The sequence below is a fragment of the Anabrus simplex genome, chromosome 5 (assembly GCF_040414725.1).
Source record: "Anabrus simplex isolate iqAnaSimp1 chromosome 5, ASM4041472v1, whole genome shotgun sequence".
In the NCBI taxonomy this organism is placed as follows: Eukaryota; Metazoa; Arthropoda; class Insecta; order Orthoptera; family Tettigoniidae; genus Anabrus; species Anabrus simplex.
In genome coordinates, this window is record NC_090269.1 from 386,562,442 (window position 1) to 386,581,520 (window position 19,079).

At 39.6% G+C, this 19,079-nt stretch overlaps 1 protein-coding gene across 3 annotated transcripts in view; it reads right to left on the reverse strand.

Annotated features, from left to right (window-relative positions):
* Positions 1-19,079, reverse strand: part of Eogt (EGF-domain O-GlcNAc transferase) — a 109,129-nt gene that overhangs the window by 61,465 nt on the left and 28,585 nt on the right. For all 3 annotated transcript variants that reach the window (XM_067147734.2, XM_067147733.2, XM_067147732.2), the window contains one exon: positions 10,340-10,546. In XM_067147734.2, the coding sequence (XP_067003835.2) occupies positions 10,340-10,546 (207 nt within the window). The remainder of the gene's footprint in view (positions 1-10,339; positions 10,547-19,079) is intronic.

Here is a 19,079-nt window from a genome sequence, read left to right on the forward strand (position 1 = left end):
GTTCCATGGTCCACTGCCAATGTTCACGGGCCCATGCATGTCATTGAGCTCTGTGTCGAGATTTCAGCAGAGGTACGAGTTGGTCATCGGCTGGTGAAGCCTATGCGATGCAGTTGCCTCCTTAGAGTCCTGGTAGCCGAGCTGAGTGGCTCAGACGGTTGAGGTGCTGGCCTTCTGACCCCAACTTGACAGGTTCGATCCTGGCTCAGTCCAGTGGTATTTGAAGGTGCTCAAATACGTCAGCCTCATGTCAGTAGATTTACTGGCACGTAAAAGAACTCCTGCGGGACTAAATTCCGGCACCTCAGCGTATCCGAAGACCGAAAAAGTAGTTAGTGGGACGTAAAGCAAATAGCATTATTATTAGAGTCCTGGTAAAAATGGGTTCCTTACTCTCAACATTCAACTGGGCGGTGATCCAACTCACAGTAGCCCATCAGGCACTCAGTATGGTTCCGCGGAGGCAACGTGATGTCTGTTCGTTAAACACCTGTGATCCTTCCATGCGGCGGTTTATACCGGTGGTGACATTCTCTCTGCGATATTGAAGATCCACCCTCGACGCTGTTGACCTCGGAAACCTGAATTCCATGTAATCTCCGCAATGCTATGACCCATGCGCCGATGACAATCCGACTTTCACAGTCAGTTAACTCGCGACGTGTTGTCATCTTCACAACACTGGTGTCTGTGACAGACTGCTCAGCTACGCCACAGCTAGCTGTAACGCTCAGGGGTCATACATGGCACATTTTCTAATGGGACACCTCTTTCCGTGACTTTTGGCCACTCAGTGTATAAGCTTATTTTCCTTTCCGGGGAACATTTCCGTCACTCTCACTGTGGACCAATCCATTCTCTTCATTGCCCATCATGTCTCCTTTCTTGTGAACAAGCTGACCTCGATACTCCAATCTGAATCTGTTCCTCATTCTCCTCTCAAACGCTGGTGGTATCGCAGATTTTTTGATGAATTAATGTTATGAATAGAATCAAGATTTGGCACTCCTTCCATTTTGATATCTTGTACTGTATGAACAGTGAAGCTGTAGGAACCACCAGGTCATTCTGGTCATCCGATATGCAATGGTCTGAAATTGCTGTGTCTGCGATTATCTTCTTCTAGTCACAGGTCTTGAGAAAAATGTCCATTCCACAGAAGTTTGAGCCAGCCATTAGCACTATATACAACACAGAGTCTACCCAATCCACATATGAATTGTCTCAATGCAACATAAAACTGGATACAGAGAGCAAGGTTTCAAAATGAGCTGCTCTAATAACAGCACATGTAAAGATGTAATAGCTCATATTACTTAATAGGTGCAATGAACCCATTAGATCAATTCCAACCACTTCCAATACAGAGGCTTCTCTTATCAGAGCTTCCAGAAGTTACACAGTTTCGGTTTCAGCATTCTTTGATTCATACCTTCTACATCTGAGACAATTGGACAGAATGTTACAAATTGTCCTCCTTCCCTTCACCCAAAATCATTCTGTAAGGATAGATAATAAGATCTGTACTCCGGTATGAGAGGGTTTCGAGTGCTCTTCCATTACAAGTAAAGCTTCTACTTTATGTTCAAATGGCAACAATATGGGAAATTTAAAGTCTTCTTCATCCTGTCATCTTACTATCTTGGTGTGGACTCTCAACAGCCCCACCTTATCTCAGAATGCATACAGTGATTGGAAATGGAACACTAGTTAAGAAAAATACCGTTAAAAATCCATTATTAAGTGTTATCAAAATGACAACTAGTATGTTTATCACAGCAAAACCTCTTCTCGATAAATTCCAGAGAAAAACAGTTTCAGAATCTGGTCAAAAGGTACTGCCGAGCAAGATTACTTGTTTAAAAGTACTAAAAATCAAACTTTTAAAATCTTTTTTAAATATAGCTATGGTGAAAATTGAGTTATGATTCTGTGGACATTAGAAAAAAAAAATTACCTGTTAGACCTTCACTTAGTTGTGAGACATTTCCTCCCAAATATAATGGTCCAAGAGCTATAAATCCTGCAAAACTGAAAGATTTACAGGAACTGATGGAATATATAACACCAGTTTATCAAAACTTTAAATCTGTTGCAGAATCTGAGACTATTCCTGATGAACCATGTTTTTTTAAAGCACTGATTACTGTTAAATAACACTTTTTATCATAAATTTCTAGGATAAGATATAGTTATACTATTTTGGAAATGCATTAGACCTCATATAACATGTCTGAAGGTGATTGGGATCAGATACCGAGAATGAAGAATTATCTACAATCTGTATAAAAATCCATCTGCAGTTATAAGAATCGAGGCCTTTGAAAAAGAAGCAGCACTCCAGAAAGGAGTGAGGCAAGGCTGCAGTTTGTCCCCCCTCCTTTTCAATGTTTATATAGAACAGGCAGTAAAGGAAATCAAAGAGGAATTTGGGAAGGGAATCACAATCCAAGGAGAGGAAATCAAAACCTTGAGATTTGCCGATGATATTGTTATTTTCGTTAGTCTGGTCTCTCAACAGATACCCATCCGATATGGTTGCACCTGCGGCTTGGCTATCTCCATCATTGGGACACGCAAGCCTCCCCACCGCGGCAAGGTCACATGGTTCGTAACTAGCTCAGAAAGAAAGAGAATAGAAGCTTTTGAAATGTGGTGTTACAGAAGAATGCTGAAGGTGAGATGGATAGATCGAATCACGAATGAAGAGATACTGAATCGAATTGGTGAGAGGAGATCGATTTGGCTAAATTTGACGAGAAGAAGAGATAGAATGACAGGACACGTCTTAAGACACCCAGGACTTCTTCAGTTGGTTTTTGAAGGAAGTGTAGGTGGTAAGAACGGTAGGGGTAGACCAAGGTATGAATATGACAAGCAGATTAGAGCAGATGTAGGATGCAGTAGTTACGCAGAAATGAAAAGGTTAGCACAGGATAGGGTGGCATGGAAGGCTGCATCAAACCAGTCTATGGACTGATGACTCAAACAACAACATCATCATCATTCTCTCTCTTCTTCTCATGAAATTTAGCCTAATCGATCTCCTCTCATCAATTTGATTCAGTATATCTTCATTCATGATTCAATCTATCCATCTCACCTTCAGAATTCTTCTGTAACACCACCATTTCAAAGGCTTCTACTTTCTTTCAGAGCTAGTTATCATCCATGTTTCACTTCCATACAATGTCATGCTCCAGATGAAAGTCTTCAGAAACATTCTTCTAATTCCTATATCAATGTTTGAAGTGAGCAAATTTCTTTCCTTAAGAAAGCTCTTCCTTGCTTGTGCTAGTCTGCATTTTATGTCCTCCTCACTTCTGCCATCGTTAGTTATTTTACTACCCAAGTAACAATATTCATCTACTTCCTTTAAGACTTCATTTACTAATCTAATATTTCCTGCATCACCTGCCTTCGTTCGACTACATTCCACTACTTTTGTTTTGAACTTATTTATTTTCATCTTGTGCTTCTTACCCAAGACTTTGTCCATACCATTCAGCAACTTAGAGACCTTCTGCAGTCTCAGATAAAATAACAGTATCATCAGCAAATCTCAAGGTTTTGATTTCCTCTCCTTGGATTGAAATTCTCTTTCCAAATTTCTCTTTGATTTCCTTTACTGCCTGTTCTATGTAAACATTGAAAAGGAGAGGGCATGCAGCCTTGCCTCGCCTCACTCCTTTCTGGATTGCTGCTGCTTTTTCAAAGCCCTCGATTCTTATCACTGCAAACTGATTTTTATACAGATTGTAGATAATTCTTCATTCTCTGTATCTGATCCCAATCACCTTCAGAATCTTAAATAGCTTGGTTCAATCAACATTATTGAATGCCTTTTCTAGATCTACGAATGCCATGTTCGTGGGCTTGTCCTCTTTAATTAGATCTTCTAAGATCAGATGTAAAGTCAGGATTGATTCACATGTTCCTACATTTCTTCTGAAGCCAAACTGATCTTCTCCCAACTCAGCTTCAACTTGTCTTCCCATTCTTCTGTAGATAATACATGTTAAAATTTTGCAGGCATGATATACTAAACTAATGGTGTGGTAGTTTTCACACTTGTCAGCACTGGCCTTCTTGGGAATAGGTGTAACAACATTCTTCCGAAAATCGGATGGCACTTCTCCTGTCTCATACATCTTACACACTAAATGGAATAACCTTGCCATGCTGGTTTCTCCTAAGGCAGTCAGTAATTCAGAGAGAATGTCATCAGGTGCCTTGTTCCTATTTAGGTCCCTCACAACTCTGTCAAACTCTGACCTCAAAACGGTGTCTCCCATTTCATCAGTTTCAACAGCCTCTTCTTGTTCCAGAATCAAATCATCTATATCTTTTACAGATAGGTCTTACGGCGACGATCATCTATATCTTTACCCCGATACAGCTGTTGGATATGTTCCTGCCATCTTTCTGCTTTCTGCTTTGTCTTCTTTCCTTCACCTTGATTTCCTTTCTTAAAAGATTCCCTTGATTTTCCTGTATGCAGCATCTGCCTTTCCTAGGACCATACAACCTTTGACATCCTTGCACTTCTCCTTCAGCCATTCTTCCTTAGCTACCTTGCACTTTCTATCCACTTCATTCTTTAATCGCCTTTATTCTTTTCTGCCCTCTTAATTTCTAGCATTCTTGTATTTTTGTCGTTCATCAATCAGGTCTAGTATCTCCCGAGTTATCCACTGATTCTTAGTTGATCTTTTCTTCCTTCCTAGCATTTCTTCTGCAGCCCTGCTAATTTCATTTTTCATGACTCTCCTCTCTTCCTCTATTTTGTTTCCTTCAGCCTTTTCATTTAGTCCTTGTGCAACATGTCCTTGAAACAATCCCTCACACTCCTTTCTTTCAACTTGTCTAGATCCCATCTTTTTGCATTCTTTCCTTTCTTCAGTTTCTTCAATTTCAGATGGCATTTCATGACCAAAAAGTTGTGGTCAGAGTCCACATCTGCTCCTGGGAATGTTTTGCTATCCAACACCTGGTTTCTGAATCTCTGCTTAATCATAGTGAAGTCTATTTGATACCTTTCAGTGTCTCCAGGTCTTGTCCACATAAACAGCCATTGTTTGTGGTGTTTGAACCAAGTATTGGCAAGGACTAAATTATGATCAGTGCAGAAGTCAACCAGCCGACAACCTCTTAAATTCCTTTGTCCCAATCCGAATTCTCCTACTGTATTACCTTCTCTTCCTTGGCCTACCATGGCATTCCAGTCTCCCATCACAATTAGATTCTCGTCCCCTTTTACATATTGTATGAAATCTTCTATCTCTTCATACATTCTTTTGATTTCCTCATCATCCGCTGAACTAGTAGGCATATAGACCTGCATTATTGTGGTGGGCATTGGTTTGCTGTCTATCTTGACGACAATAATTCTTTCACTATGCTGGTCGTAGTAGCTTACCCGCTACCATATTTTCTTATTCATTATTAAACCAACTCATGCATTTCCCCTGCTTGATTTTGTGTTGTTAATTCTGTAGTCACCTGCGCAAAATATCCTATTCTTCCTCCCAATGTACTTCACTTATACCAACTACATCTAAGCTTTAGTCTATCCATCTCCCTTTTCAGATTCTCTAACCTATCACAATGAATCAAACTTCTAACATTCCAAGCTCCGACTCGCAGAATGTCAGTATCCATCTTCCTGATGATCACCCCCTCCCATGTAGTCCCCACCCGGAAATCCAAATGGGGGACTAGTTTACCTCCAGAATATTTTACCCGGGAGGAAGCCATCATCAGCACATCATTCATACAGAGAGAGCTGCATGTCCTCGGGAGTTAGTTACGGCTGTAGTTTCCTGTTGCATTCAGCCGTGTTGCAGTATCAACACAGCTAAGCTATGCCGAGTAATATTACAAGGCCATATCAGTCAATCATCTAGACTGGCGCCCTTGCAACTTCCAGAAGGCTGCTACCCCCCCACCTTTCGATTAACCATTCGTTAGTCTGGTCTCTCACCAGATACCCATCCGATATGGTTGCACCTGCGGCTCGGCTGTCTGCTTCATCGGGACACACAAGCCTCCCCACCACGGCAAGGTCACATGGTTCGCAGGGAGGGACTTTTGAGAAATTAAAAAAAAAAAAATTCATTACCATCTGTGATAGGTGTGCAAAGGATTGAAGAAGTTTAATGTAAAGTTTCTCTTTGCTTATTGATAATGTCTTGTTTTGGATAATGATATATGAAAAATTATACTGTCTGCTAGGACCTTATGTTTACAAAAATAAATGAAGATAATGTCTTATTTTTTCAGCCTCATTCACAAACCTCAAATTTTCTCTATTTTAAAAAATTGTGTGTTAACCTGTTTTTCTGGGCATGTCTTCAATTTCAAAATATTACCTAACTGTCATCCATAGCTGCATCAAAATATTTTTCGTTTGTAGATATTATATTCATAAATTTATATTTAATCATTGCTGCACTATTTTGATCGTTAAAACTCATTTTTGTGTAGAGGAAAGTGTGATCTTTCTAAATATTTCCTAAAGTTATTACAATGATAACTTTCCTTAGTGTAGAAAACATTTCAAAACCATTACAAATCCTGCATTTCTGGAGGGTAGTACATTCAAATATGGCCCTCTCCAATGTCTTAATGGTATTTCTGAACTGACTGCATGTGTATTCAAAAGCAGCATCAAAATATTTACTGGGGTTTTCTCATATTCTTCTTCCATGCATTAAAACTAAGTCTTCATCTCTAACATAACCTGTTGTATTTTTTTCAAATGACAATAACCTCAGTATTCTTTACTGTTGTATTGATGATAATGCTTGTTGTTTAAAGGGGCCTAACATCTACGTCATCGGCCCGTACTGTTGTAATGTGTGTAACAGACTTCACTGATTCTGTTTATTTGCTTCCTAATTTTATGATTTCTTACCATTCATCCTGCCTGCAACAAATGTCTAACTTATGTAGAGTGTATCACTACTATCTCAACAAAAAAATCGGGAATGCTCCTTGTGTTATGTTAAGAATGATGGTGCAATTGGATTGGCAGAGAAAATTTTTCTTCTCGAGAATATAAGGTTACTTTTTTACTTCCAGGCACGCGATTTAAAATGATGACCTTGCTGTAGTTGCTATGCCAGAGAGACAGCCGTTACCTGTTGCTGTGTGTCAGAGGAGGGAAGGAAGGGTACGTAGGAGACGGAGGTATAGCTCAGTGTGAATGAACAAGTTTTCTGTTAATATTGCATAGTTGCTTGCCAGCTCCAGTAGGCATGGTACAGTTTGTTCTGTACAAACTGACTAAGAATGCATCACATAAAATAAATTTCATAATAAAGCCCACATTGTTGTAAGTATATAATTGCGAAATCCCTTATCAAACACTCCACCTTTACAATACAAATTGTCTGTCTGTATTTTAAGACAACGTTATTATATTTTGAGACATGTTTCATCCTCCTTTAGGACATCTTGAGTCGATAATGTACAAGACACTTTAAAATATAGCAAGGACATTAAAAACATTTTTTTTTTTTTTTTACAACTTGCTTTACGTCGCACTAACACAGATAGGTCTTATAGCAACGATGGGATAGGAAAGGCCTAGGAGTGGGAAGGAATTGGCCATGGCCTTAATTAAGGTACAGCCCCTGGTGTGCAAATGGGAAACCACGGAAAACCAACTTCAGGGCTGCCAACGGTGGGGCTCGAACCCACTATCTCCCGGATGCAAGCTCACAGCTGCGCAACAGTAACCACATGGCCAACTCGCCCAGTAAACACAGAAAGTCAAATGCATCCAATTAAAATGTGACATATTTAACGTCATGTCGTGAAAAACCATTAAAATTGTGAGCATCTTTAACAGTCACACCAAAAACTACAATTTACGCTATAGGTCTCAAAATATAATAAAGTTATCTTAAAATAAAGACAGACAATTTGTATTGTAAAGGTGGAGTGTCAGATAAAAGATTTCAAAAGTATATACTAAGTATGCGGCAGAAATTGGGGAGAATGGCTCTGTTTTAGTACACAAATGAAGAAATGGCTTGATATGCACATGGCTTATGGCACAGAAAATGGGAATGGGAGAGAAGCTGCATAGATTTACGACGTCTGGCACCCTAATCGCCGCCAACATCATGGCCTCCGTGGTTGACCGATTCAACTCCCACGGATTTTTTCTTGTGGGGTTATGTGAAGACTTTAGTGTATTTGAACCCCATAGAAAGAGAAGATGAACCTGTGACAAGAATACAGGCAGATTTCCAGGTCGTTTGTGACACACCATACATCCTGAACACAGTCCAAAGGTCGCTACTACACCATTGTGAACTGTGTATCGAAGTAGGAGGAGGGCATATTGAACATCTACTGTAATCAAACCATTGGGCGTATTGTTTCCTTCGTTCAGCATTCCATTCCATTTACAGTGTTGTAAGTGCAGAAATACACAACCGTGGGACGGGAGTGTCGCATCTTTGAGTATTTTAAATAATAATGAACGTTACTGCGACCAACAGATGAGGGGAGAAATGATCTGGTGCATTCCTTGACTGACAAGTGTGTCTTAATTACAGTGTGTGTGTGTTCTTGTACTGTGTGTGCAGTTACAGCTGTTTAATAAATATGAAGGCTATGCTGAAAGTTTTAAGCAGACTGTAAACCGTAATTCTGAGGACAATGGGATTCTTTTCATTTGAAAGAGCGATGTTTTTCGACTTTGCAATATGCGCGCAAAACCCCTCCTAGTGGTGATTCCGCCACAACGTGAGAAGAAAGCACAGACAGTGCTGAGTCAGTCAGAGTCAGACACGGTGCAAGATGGATCTGTCACACTGCGATTTTTGCGCAATGATTTTTATGATTATAAAAATAATTTAAGTGCCAAAGAATGCCATTCTTCTTGCTTCATGTTTTCAGTGAGGCTTCCCCTTCTAGGGCCACAGTTGGAAATTGGTTTTGCGAGTTTTCAATGGTCGACAGTCAATTGAAGATGAACCTAGTCCTGGTCACCAAGCAACAGCTGTGACTCAGGGAAACATTAATGCTGTGAGGAAAATGATCAAAGAAGATCCACATCTTACATTTTTTGACATTCAAGGGTCAACAGCAGCGCAGACTGGTGTTGTTTCATGCTAGAATAATTCAATGGAGGGCAGTCCTACAACACCTACAATATCGTCACAGGTGATAAAACATGGGTCTACCATTATGACCCTGAAACAAAGAGACAGTCTTCTTTGTGGTACTTTCCAGGCGAGGAACCATCCACAAAAGTTTGACGAAGTCGGAGCTCTGGAAAGAAGATGGTGGCAACTTTTTTTTTTTTTTTTTTTTTTTTTTAAGAAAATGGGGCATATCACCTCTGTGACCTTGGACACATGCTGTACAGACAATGCTGAATGGTATGTGAATGACTGTCTTCCCAAAGTCCTCACCACATGGAGGTCACAGTATCCGAAGTCCAAGTGCGGGCACCTTCTGCTGCATCATGACAATGCATCTGCGCATAAGGCTGCCAGAACAATGGACTTTTTGGAAAAGGAAAAAGTGCGAGTGTTACCACATCTCCCTTACGCCCATTCACCTGACCTGGCCCCATGTGACTTCCTTCTGTTCGCTAAGACCAAGGAAAAACAATGTGGGCAGCGGTTTTCATCAGATAAAGAGGACATTGCAACATACGAGAGTGCACTAAGTGACATGCCCAAAGAAGCTTGGACCAATACACTTTTTTTTTTTTTGTGGTTTCAGAGAATGGAATACTGTATATGTGCTAATGGAGAGTATTTTGAAAAGTTGTAATTGTTATTTTGCAAATACAATTTTTTTCTAACACTCTGCTAAAACCTTTCAGTATACCCTCATAACTGTGGATATTGTAAGAGACAAGGAAAATCCTGCGCGAGTCAAATGAGGAAACTTGTGCATATGCATGGAGCATTATCTCTGTCTCAATCATACACCCCATTTCCCCTCCCTCCCCTTCTCTTCCCTGAAGCACAGCGGTGGCTTGTGCTCTGGCATAGCAAATACGGCGAATTCATCAATTTTAATTGTGCGCCTGGAAGTAACAAAGTAACCTCATTTTCTCAAAAAGAAAGTTTTTCTCCACCAATCCAATTGTACCATTGTTCGTAACATAATACAAAGAGCATCCCCGACTTTTTGTCAGTATAGTTCTAATACATCCTGCATAATGTCCACGTTTTCCATTTTGCACCTTTGTGATGGTCAGTGCTTGCTCACAAAATATCATCACCATGCCCTTTAGAAACTGATTTTCATTCATGATACTGATCATAGCCTACAGCTGGGCTAAATATCTCTCACGATTATCACTCACCACAAATAAAGGTTCACACATGACCATCATCTCTTGAATCTGCTCACGGATGTAACCAAAATCTCCTTGAACAAAGAATGTATTTAACTGGTCTTGTTTTGTCTTCACCCATCCTTTATGATCCCCAGGACATGATGGAATGGAATATGAATTTTGAAACTTACAACCAGGTTCATATCCCCAGCAAACATCTTTGTCAAGTTGATCCTGTAACAAAAAATATAAATATAAATGGATCAACATTTTACACTAAATACAATGGAAGAACTACATTTAAACCTATAGTAGGTATAGAAAAAAATATCCCACAGATTAACACTTATATATACAATGACCATATGAAACAATACTGTGCACAGTCATTTAAATCCAGAAATACAAGTTTTTATTCCAACAATTACCTTTTTACGGTTATCAATTGAACATTGAACAATATTACTGAACATAACAGGCATTCAGCCCAGATACATGTTCACATTGAAAACAACTTACAAGAAAAGGAAAAACACAAGACTCACTGGGCATGCCATGAGGTCCATCAGATACTCCGGAAACATGACACTCCCTCGGGAGGATCACCACAGCAGTCATCCTCAGTAAAAAAATAGATCAGATGTAAGGCTTTTCAGGCATTTGCTCTATTGCTCTAGAGCAAATGCCTGAAAAGCCTGACATCTGATCTGATTTTTGACATGCTCTATTGGTGGAAAAATATATAGTTTCCTCCTTGGGAACTTAGAATTTCCATTAGTCATACTCAGTCCCTACATGCCACGTCCATCGACCCCGCTGGACATTAAAAAATAAAAAAGTTACAAAAAAATAAACAAACTACCGACCTACTACTACTGCTGTTTGGCCACGTCATTATCCCTGGTCAAAAAGGCCACCCTCCCAACTGATGACACGACCGGCCCTATCCGTGGGGCCCGGAAGAAGCCCCCAACAACCCCTACCAGATGACAGTGCAGCTTTCTCACCATTCCATTTGCGGCCGACCTTGTGAGGCTGAAACCGCTCTCCTCCTGTACCCCACCTCTCTCCTCCTCATTCATCATATATCTCTCTTTTACTTATATGGGGTAGGCCCGTCCTACCCCATTCTCTTATGGGTATGTCCTGCTCTCCCTTACTTACTACTCCTTACTATCTCTTACTGTGGATAAATTGTGAGAAAACTGCACATGTCCAAATATAATAATAATAATAATAATAATAATAATAATAATAATAATAATAATAATAATAATAATAATAATAATAATAATAATAATAAAATCTATATACTAATTGGGTACCTTTACTAAATATTAATTAACTACCTTAAATAAGACTAATCTAGCCCTTCTCCTTCCTTACATTCTAAATATATCAGATACAAGTGATTGTTTTGCAAGGGCCACCGACTTTGCGTTTCAGCACACTCATCACGTGTCCTTGTGCACTCAGCTACTAGTGTCACATTCCTTGTTCACTGACCTACTCCCGCTGAATTTCAGAACACAGATAGTCAGCAATTACATACCATCCTGCCATATCACAAACAATAAGGCCTCTACAGTTGCAAAATACCACATCATTTACCCAACTCCATTAACTCACCAACTCAACTATGTACCCATCACCAATACTCCACTTACCATTAAATTTATCATACAAACTCCATCCACTAAATATCATCAATTATTAAACAAGCTTCCCATAAACACACATCACCATTCCAAACACATACCCCCGTATCCCCTCTAGGCTATAATTCATCATCTTTAAATTCACTGCACGTGCCTCCATTACACTTATCACCAATCATTTCATCATACCAACAACACATCCTTTACACCTACACATATCCACCCTAATACTCTCTCTCTCTCTCTCATTTTGCTCTCACAGGACATTATCGCACATAGATACCTGTTCAACTCTCCCCCGTCTTCCCACTGCTTGATAATCCACCTTATAATAGTCTGCTCATCCCCTTTTCCTAATAGTTTCTGATGCTTGGCACTCAATAAACTATTTCTTATATTACTTGTTTTTTCACAATCATCTAATAAGTGATAATTGTCATTCACTGCTCGACATAATATACATACTGTCTTGTTTTATGGTTATCAATAAGATCTCAAAGTTACATGAATGTAGATAAAATACAAAATTAACAAACCCCATTACTTGTGTCTTAGAAAATTGATTATTATTATTATTATTATTACACCGCTTTTTTATAATGTTATTTGCTTTACGTCCCACTAACTACTTTTTTTAAGGTCTTCAGAGACGCCGAGGTGCCGGAATTTAGTCCCACAGGAGTTCTTTTACGTGCCAGTAAATCTACCGACATGGGGTTGTCATATTTGAGCACCTTCAAATAACACCGGATGTTATTTGCTTTACGTCCCACTAACTACTTTTTTTAAGGTCTTCAGAGACGCCGAGGTGCCGGAATTTAGTCCCACAGGAGTTCTTTTACGTGCCAGTAAATCTACCGACATGGGGTTGTCATATTTGAGCACCTTCAAATAACACCGGACTGAGCCAGGATCGAACCTGCCAAGTTGGGGTTAGAAGGCCAGCGCCTTAACCGCCTGAGCCATTCAGCCCGACTCAGCTTTTTTTACACCTGAGGGTCGTAGGAGCAAACTGTGTCACATGTAAACTCGGTCTTCGTTTTACAATCGGATTCCCTTCCTGACACCCACCAAGGAGAGGAACAAGGAACTGTTGTTGAAGAGTGTGGAAGTGAGAGGAAAGGAAAAAGTAGGAAAGAGAAATGTAAAATAGAGGATAGAAAAAGAAAGGTGAAACAGGGTCATGGGAGGGAGAAAAGGGAGAAGGAAGTAGCTTCTTCAACAGACAGGAAAGATAGGGGAGACCAGGAGGGGAAGGGATCAAATGACGTGGGTAGGGTTCACACACTGGCCATGGGGGATTCCAATTGTAGATGTGGGGTAAGTGTGTGGAGGAAAGGGAACAAGGGTAGTGTTATCCAAGAATTAGGTTAACACGTTCAATGCAGATCACACGCTGGGCATGTGATGCTACTTTATAAGTACGTGTGGAGCACGCGCCTAGCGCGTCATGGGACGGTTGCTAGGAAATGTAAACCACAGGTTTCCCGCATGGTAAGAAAGTCTCTAATTGTCATCCCGCACATCGTGTAAGTACAGTCTACTAGCAGATTCATCCGTAGCCATATCTGCGCATGCATATTCCGTTTCCCGCGTATTTCCTCTCCAGAGTTGTCGTCATACGTCATCATTCATTTCTTGGATCTTTGAGGAGCAAGACCACTTCAATGCGAGCTAAGACACTGCATTTTCTGTTTATTAATTCTTCAGGAGAATTACGTGTGGTTCCGCTTTTTAAATAAATAAATTCCACTACTGCAATATGTTCAGTAAAATAACTGAACTTGTAATTGTCGTTTATTCAATCAATCAATACTGATCTGCATTTAGGGCAGTCGCCCAGGTGGCAGATTCCCTATCTGTTGTTTTCCTAGCCTTTTCCTAAATGATTTCAAAGAAATTGGAAATTTATTAAACGTCTCCCTCGGTAAGTTATTCCAATCCCTAACTCCCCTTCCTATAAATGAATATTTGCCCCAGTTTGTCCTCTTGAATTCCAACTTTATCTTCATATTGTGATCTTTCCTACTTTTATCAATCAATCAATCAATCAATCAATCAATCAATACTGATCTGCATTTAGGGCAGTCGCCCAGGTGGCAGATTCCCTCTCTGTTGTTTTCCTAGCCTTTTCCTAAATGATTTCAAAGAAATTGGAAATTTATTGAACGTCTCCCTTGGTAAGTTATTCCAATCCCTAACTCCCCTTCCTATAAATGAATATTTGCCCCAGTTTGTCCTCTTGAATTCCAACTTTATCTTCATATTGTGATCTTTCCTACTTTTATAAACAACACTCAAACTTATTCGTCTACTAATGTCATTCCGCACCATCTCTCCGCTGACAGCTCAGAACATACCACTTAGTCGAGCAGCTCTTCTTCTCTCTCTCATTTCTTCCCAACCCAAACATTGCAACATTTTTGTAACGCTACTCTTTTGTCGGAAATCACCCAGAACAAATCGAGCTGCTTTTCTTTGGATTTTTTCCAATTCTTGAATCAGGTAATCCTGGTGAGGGTTCCATACACTGGAAACATACCCTACTTGGGGTCTTACCAGAGACTTATATGCCCTCTCCTTTACATCCTTACTACAACCCCTAAACACCCTCATAACCATATGCAGAGATCTGTACCCTTTATTTACAATCCCATTTATGTGATTACTACAATGAAGGTCTTTCCTTATATTAACACCTAGATACTTACAATGATCCCCAAAAGGAACTTTCACCCCATCAACGCAGTAATTAAAACTGAGAGGACTTTTTCTATTTGTGAAACTCTCAACCTGACTTTTAACCCCATTTATCAACATTGCCTGCTGCCCATCTCACAACATTATCGAGGTCACGTTGCAGTTGCTCAGAATCTTGTAAATTATTTATTACTCTATAGAGAATAACATCATCCGCAAAAAGCCTTACCTCCGATTCCACTCCTTTACTCATATCATTTATATATATAAGAAAACATAAAGGTCCGATAATACAGCCTTGAGGAATTCCCCTCATAATTATTACAGGGTCAGATAAAGCTTCACCTACTCTAATTCTCTGAGATCTATTTTCTAGAAATATAGCAACCCGTTCAGTCACTCTTTTGTCTAGTCCAATTGCACTCATTTTTACCAGTAGTCTCCCATAATCCACCCTATCAAAAGCTTTAGACATGTCAATCGCGATACAGTCGATTTGACCTCCAGAATCCATGATATCTGCTATATCTTGCTGGAATCCTACAAGTTGAGCTTCAGTGGAATAACCTTTCCTAAAACCGAACTGCCTTCTATCGAACCAGTTATTAATTTCACAAACATGTCTAATATAATCAAGAAAGAATGCCTTCCCAAAGCTTACATACAACGCATGTCAAACTTACAGGCCTGTAATTTTCAGCTTTATGTCTATCACCCTTTCCTTTATACACAGGGGCTACAATAGCAACTCTCCATTCATCTGGTATAGCTCCTCCGACCAAACAATTATCAAATAAGTACCTCAGATATGGTACTATATCCCAACCCACTGTCTTTAGTATATCCCCAGAAATCTGATCAATTATAGCTGCTTTTCTAGTTTTCAACTTTTGTATCTTATTGTAAATGTCATTGTTATCATATGCAAATTTTAATACTTCATTGGCCTTGGTCTCCTCCTCTATCTCGACATTTTCCTTGTAACCAACAATCTTTACATACTGCTGACTGAATACTTCTGCCTTATGAAGATCCTCACATACACACTCCCTTATTCTTCTTCTTCTTCTTCTTCAAGTGCCATATCCGGTTGCCCAGACGTCGGCGATTACTCTGGAGAAAGTTTTTCTGTCTTCTGCTAGTCGGAAGAGTCTCTCAGTTGTCTCAATACCGGTCCACTGCTTGATGTTGTGTAACCATGTTATCTCTGGTCTGCCAACTCGCCATTTGCCCTCTATTTTACCTTGAGAATGAGTTTTATGAGGCCATATTTGTTTCCTCTTAATATGTGGCCTAGATAAGCTGTTTTGCGAACTTTTATAGTTGTTATAAGTTCTTGCTTTGTCCTAGCTCTCCTCAGGACTTCATCGTTTGTTATCATATCTGTCCAGGGTATTCTAAGCATTCTTCTGGAATGTCCTTTTTGGAACCTGTTTCTGCCTTAAAATACCTATACATACCCTTCCATTTTTCATTAAAATTTGTATGACTGCCAATTATGCTTGCCATCATGTTATCCATAGCTGCCTTCTTTGCTAGATTCAATTTTCTAGTAAGTTCCTTCAATTTCTCCTTACTTCCACAGCCATTTCTAACTCTATTTCTTTCCAGTCTGCACCTCCTTCTTAGTCTCTTTATTTCTCTATTATAATAAGGTGGGTCTTTACCATTCCTTACCTCCCTTAAAGGTACAAACCTGTTTTTGCATTCCTCAACAATTTTTTAAACCCATCCCAGAATCTGTTTACATTTTTATTTACCGTTTTCCACCGATCATAGTTACTTTTTAGAAACTGCCTCATGCCTGCTTTATCAGCCATATGGTACTGCCTAATAGTCCTACTTTTAAGACCTTCCTTTCTATCACATTTATTTTTGACTATGACAAAAACAGCTTCATGATCACTAATACCATCTATTACTTCAGTTTCCCTATAGAGCTCATCTGGTTTTATCAGCACCACATCCAGGATATTTTTCCCTCTGGTTGGTTCCATCACTTTCTGAATCAGCTGTCCTTCCCATATTCACTTATTTGCCATGTGTTGGTCATACTTCCTGTCGTTCGCATTTCCTTCCCAATTGACATCTGGCATATTCAGATCTCCCGATACAATCACATTTCTTTCCATGTCGTTTCCCACATAGCCGACTATCCTATCAAATAATTCCGAATCCGCGTCAGTGCTACCCTTTCCCGGTCTGTACACTCCAAATATATCAAGTTGCCTATTATCTTTAGAAATGAGCCTTACACCTAGAATTTCATGTGTCTCATCTTTAACTTTTTCGTAGCTTACAAATTCATCTTTCACCAGAATTAATACTCCCCCTCCCACCATTCCTATCCTATCTCTACGATACACACTCCAGAGATTAATTACATGTAACACACTCCAGTGCCGTGAGAAAATTTCTGCATCCATTAAATCATTTCTCAGTCATGATTCAACTCCTATTACAATATCTGGTAAATATATATCTATTAAATTACTTAATTCTATTCCTTTCTTTACTATACTTCTACAGTTCAACACTAACAATTTTATGTCATCCCCACTTGATTTCCAGTTCCCTGTTCCCTTATCACCGCTCCCTAGGCCACCCTGTTTCCCTGAATGTACCTCCCTATTATACTTCCAGAAAATAAATCTAGCTTTTGTTTACTGCCACCCTAGTAATTCAGCATATGCAAATAAATATTTTTTTGAAGAGTTATTGGTGGATATTGGTAGGATAAGGGGAATGTATCCAGGTGAGGAGGATATGTTGTTATTTGGGGATTGGAACACGAGAATAGAAGAACAGAGCCCAATTTATAGTAGGGAGGATGGAATGTGTTTGTTGGAAAGTAGGAGGAGTGAGGACAAAATTACAAATAGTTATGGAGAGAAGCTCCTAGAGATGTGTGCTGTGGGAAATTTGTATATTCTGAATGGGTGGATAGAGGGTGACAGGACGGGGAAATTGACATATGTTACGGAGAAGGGGGGTAGTGTGATAGATATGGTTTTAAGTTCGGAAGGGATGATTGAGGAAGTTGTAAGTATGGAAATAGGAGATTGGATTAAATCACACCATTTCCCGGTGAGGGTTATGCTGAAAAGGGAGGAAGAGAAGTGTACAATGAAGGAAGATGAGACAAAGGATAAACGAGGGAGTGGTTATAATAAGTATAAATGGACAGAGAAGGTGGGCCGGGATTGGAACAGGGTAGTAAAGGAGGAGCTACATCTTCTGAAATATGGGTGGGAAGGGGCGTTAGAAGAGAATAATACTGATAAAGCCTTGGAATTGTTGCTACATCCAATAAAGATGATAGCGCAGAAGGTGAAAGCTAGAAAAGGAAATAAGAAAGAGGGAGAAGAATGGTTTAATAGGGAGTGTGAAGGATTGCGGAGGAAGGTGATGGACGCGTTAGGAGAATATAGAAGGAAAGGTGGGAGCCAAGAAAGGGAGTTTTTCTGTAGATTGAGGAAGGAGTATAAAAAGAAAATCTCTGAGACAAAAAAGACGTGGTTAGAGGAACAAATGGAAGCCATAAATAATGACTGCAAGACAAACAATTTTGAGAGAGTTTGGGATAAGATTAATAGAATTATTAAGGGTGGAAGGAATATAGAGAGAACGAGTATTGAGGAAGTGCAATGGGTCAGGCACTTTGATGAATTACTAGGAAAAAAGGGGGGTGATAGATGGAGAGGTTCGGGAGAAGAAGTAATTTGGAGGAATAGGGGAGTGGCAATTTATGACCTGGATAAAGAAATCACAAGAGAGGAAATCCGGAGAGTGATAAGCAGAGCCAGAGCGAAGTCGGCCGGGGGGTGTAATGGTATAAATAACAAGTTTTGGAAGGAAATTAGTAAAAATGAGATAATGATAGAGGGCATGGTTAAACTATTCAATAGGATATTTGAGGGAGGAAATTACCCTAAGGAATGGGAAACAGGAATTATATGCCCTATATACAAGGGGAATGGTAGTAGGAACAATGTGAACAGTTATAGAGGTATATCTCTGTTGGATTCTTTGAGTAAAATATATACTGGGGTGCTAGCGAACAGAATAAGCGGGTGGGCGGAAGAAAATGAAATTTTGACAGATTACCAAAGGGGATTTAGGAAAAAGAAAAGAACAGTGGATAATATAATGATAGTAAAGACTATTTTAGAAAAGTATAAGAATATGGCTAGAAGTACGGTTTATGTAGCAGCAATAGATTTTGAGAAAGCTTTTGACAAGGTGAATAGAGAGGCCCTACTAGAGAAATTAGGTAGGTTAGGGATTTCGGAGAAGATGTTAAGGGCAGTGGAAGGAATATATAGGGACGTCAGGTTTTGTGTAAAATTGGGAGAAGGGAGAATGAGTGGACCATTAGAGTCCAAGGTGGGTTTAAAACAAGGATGCAA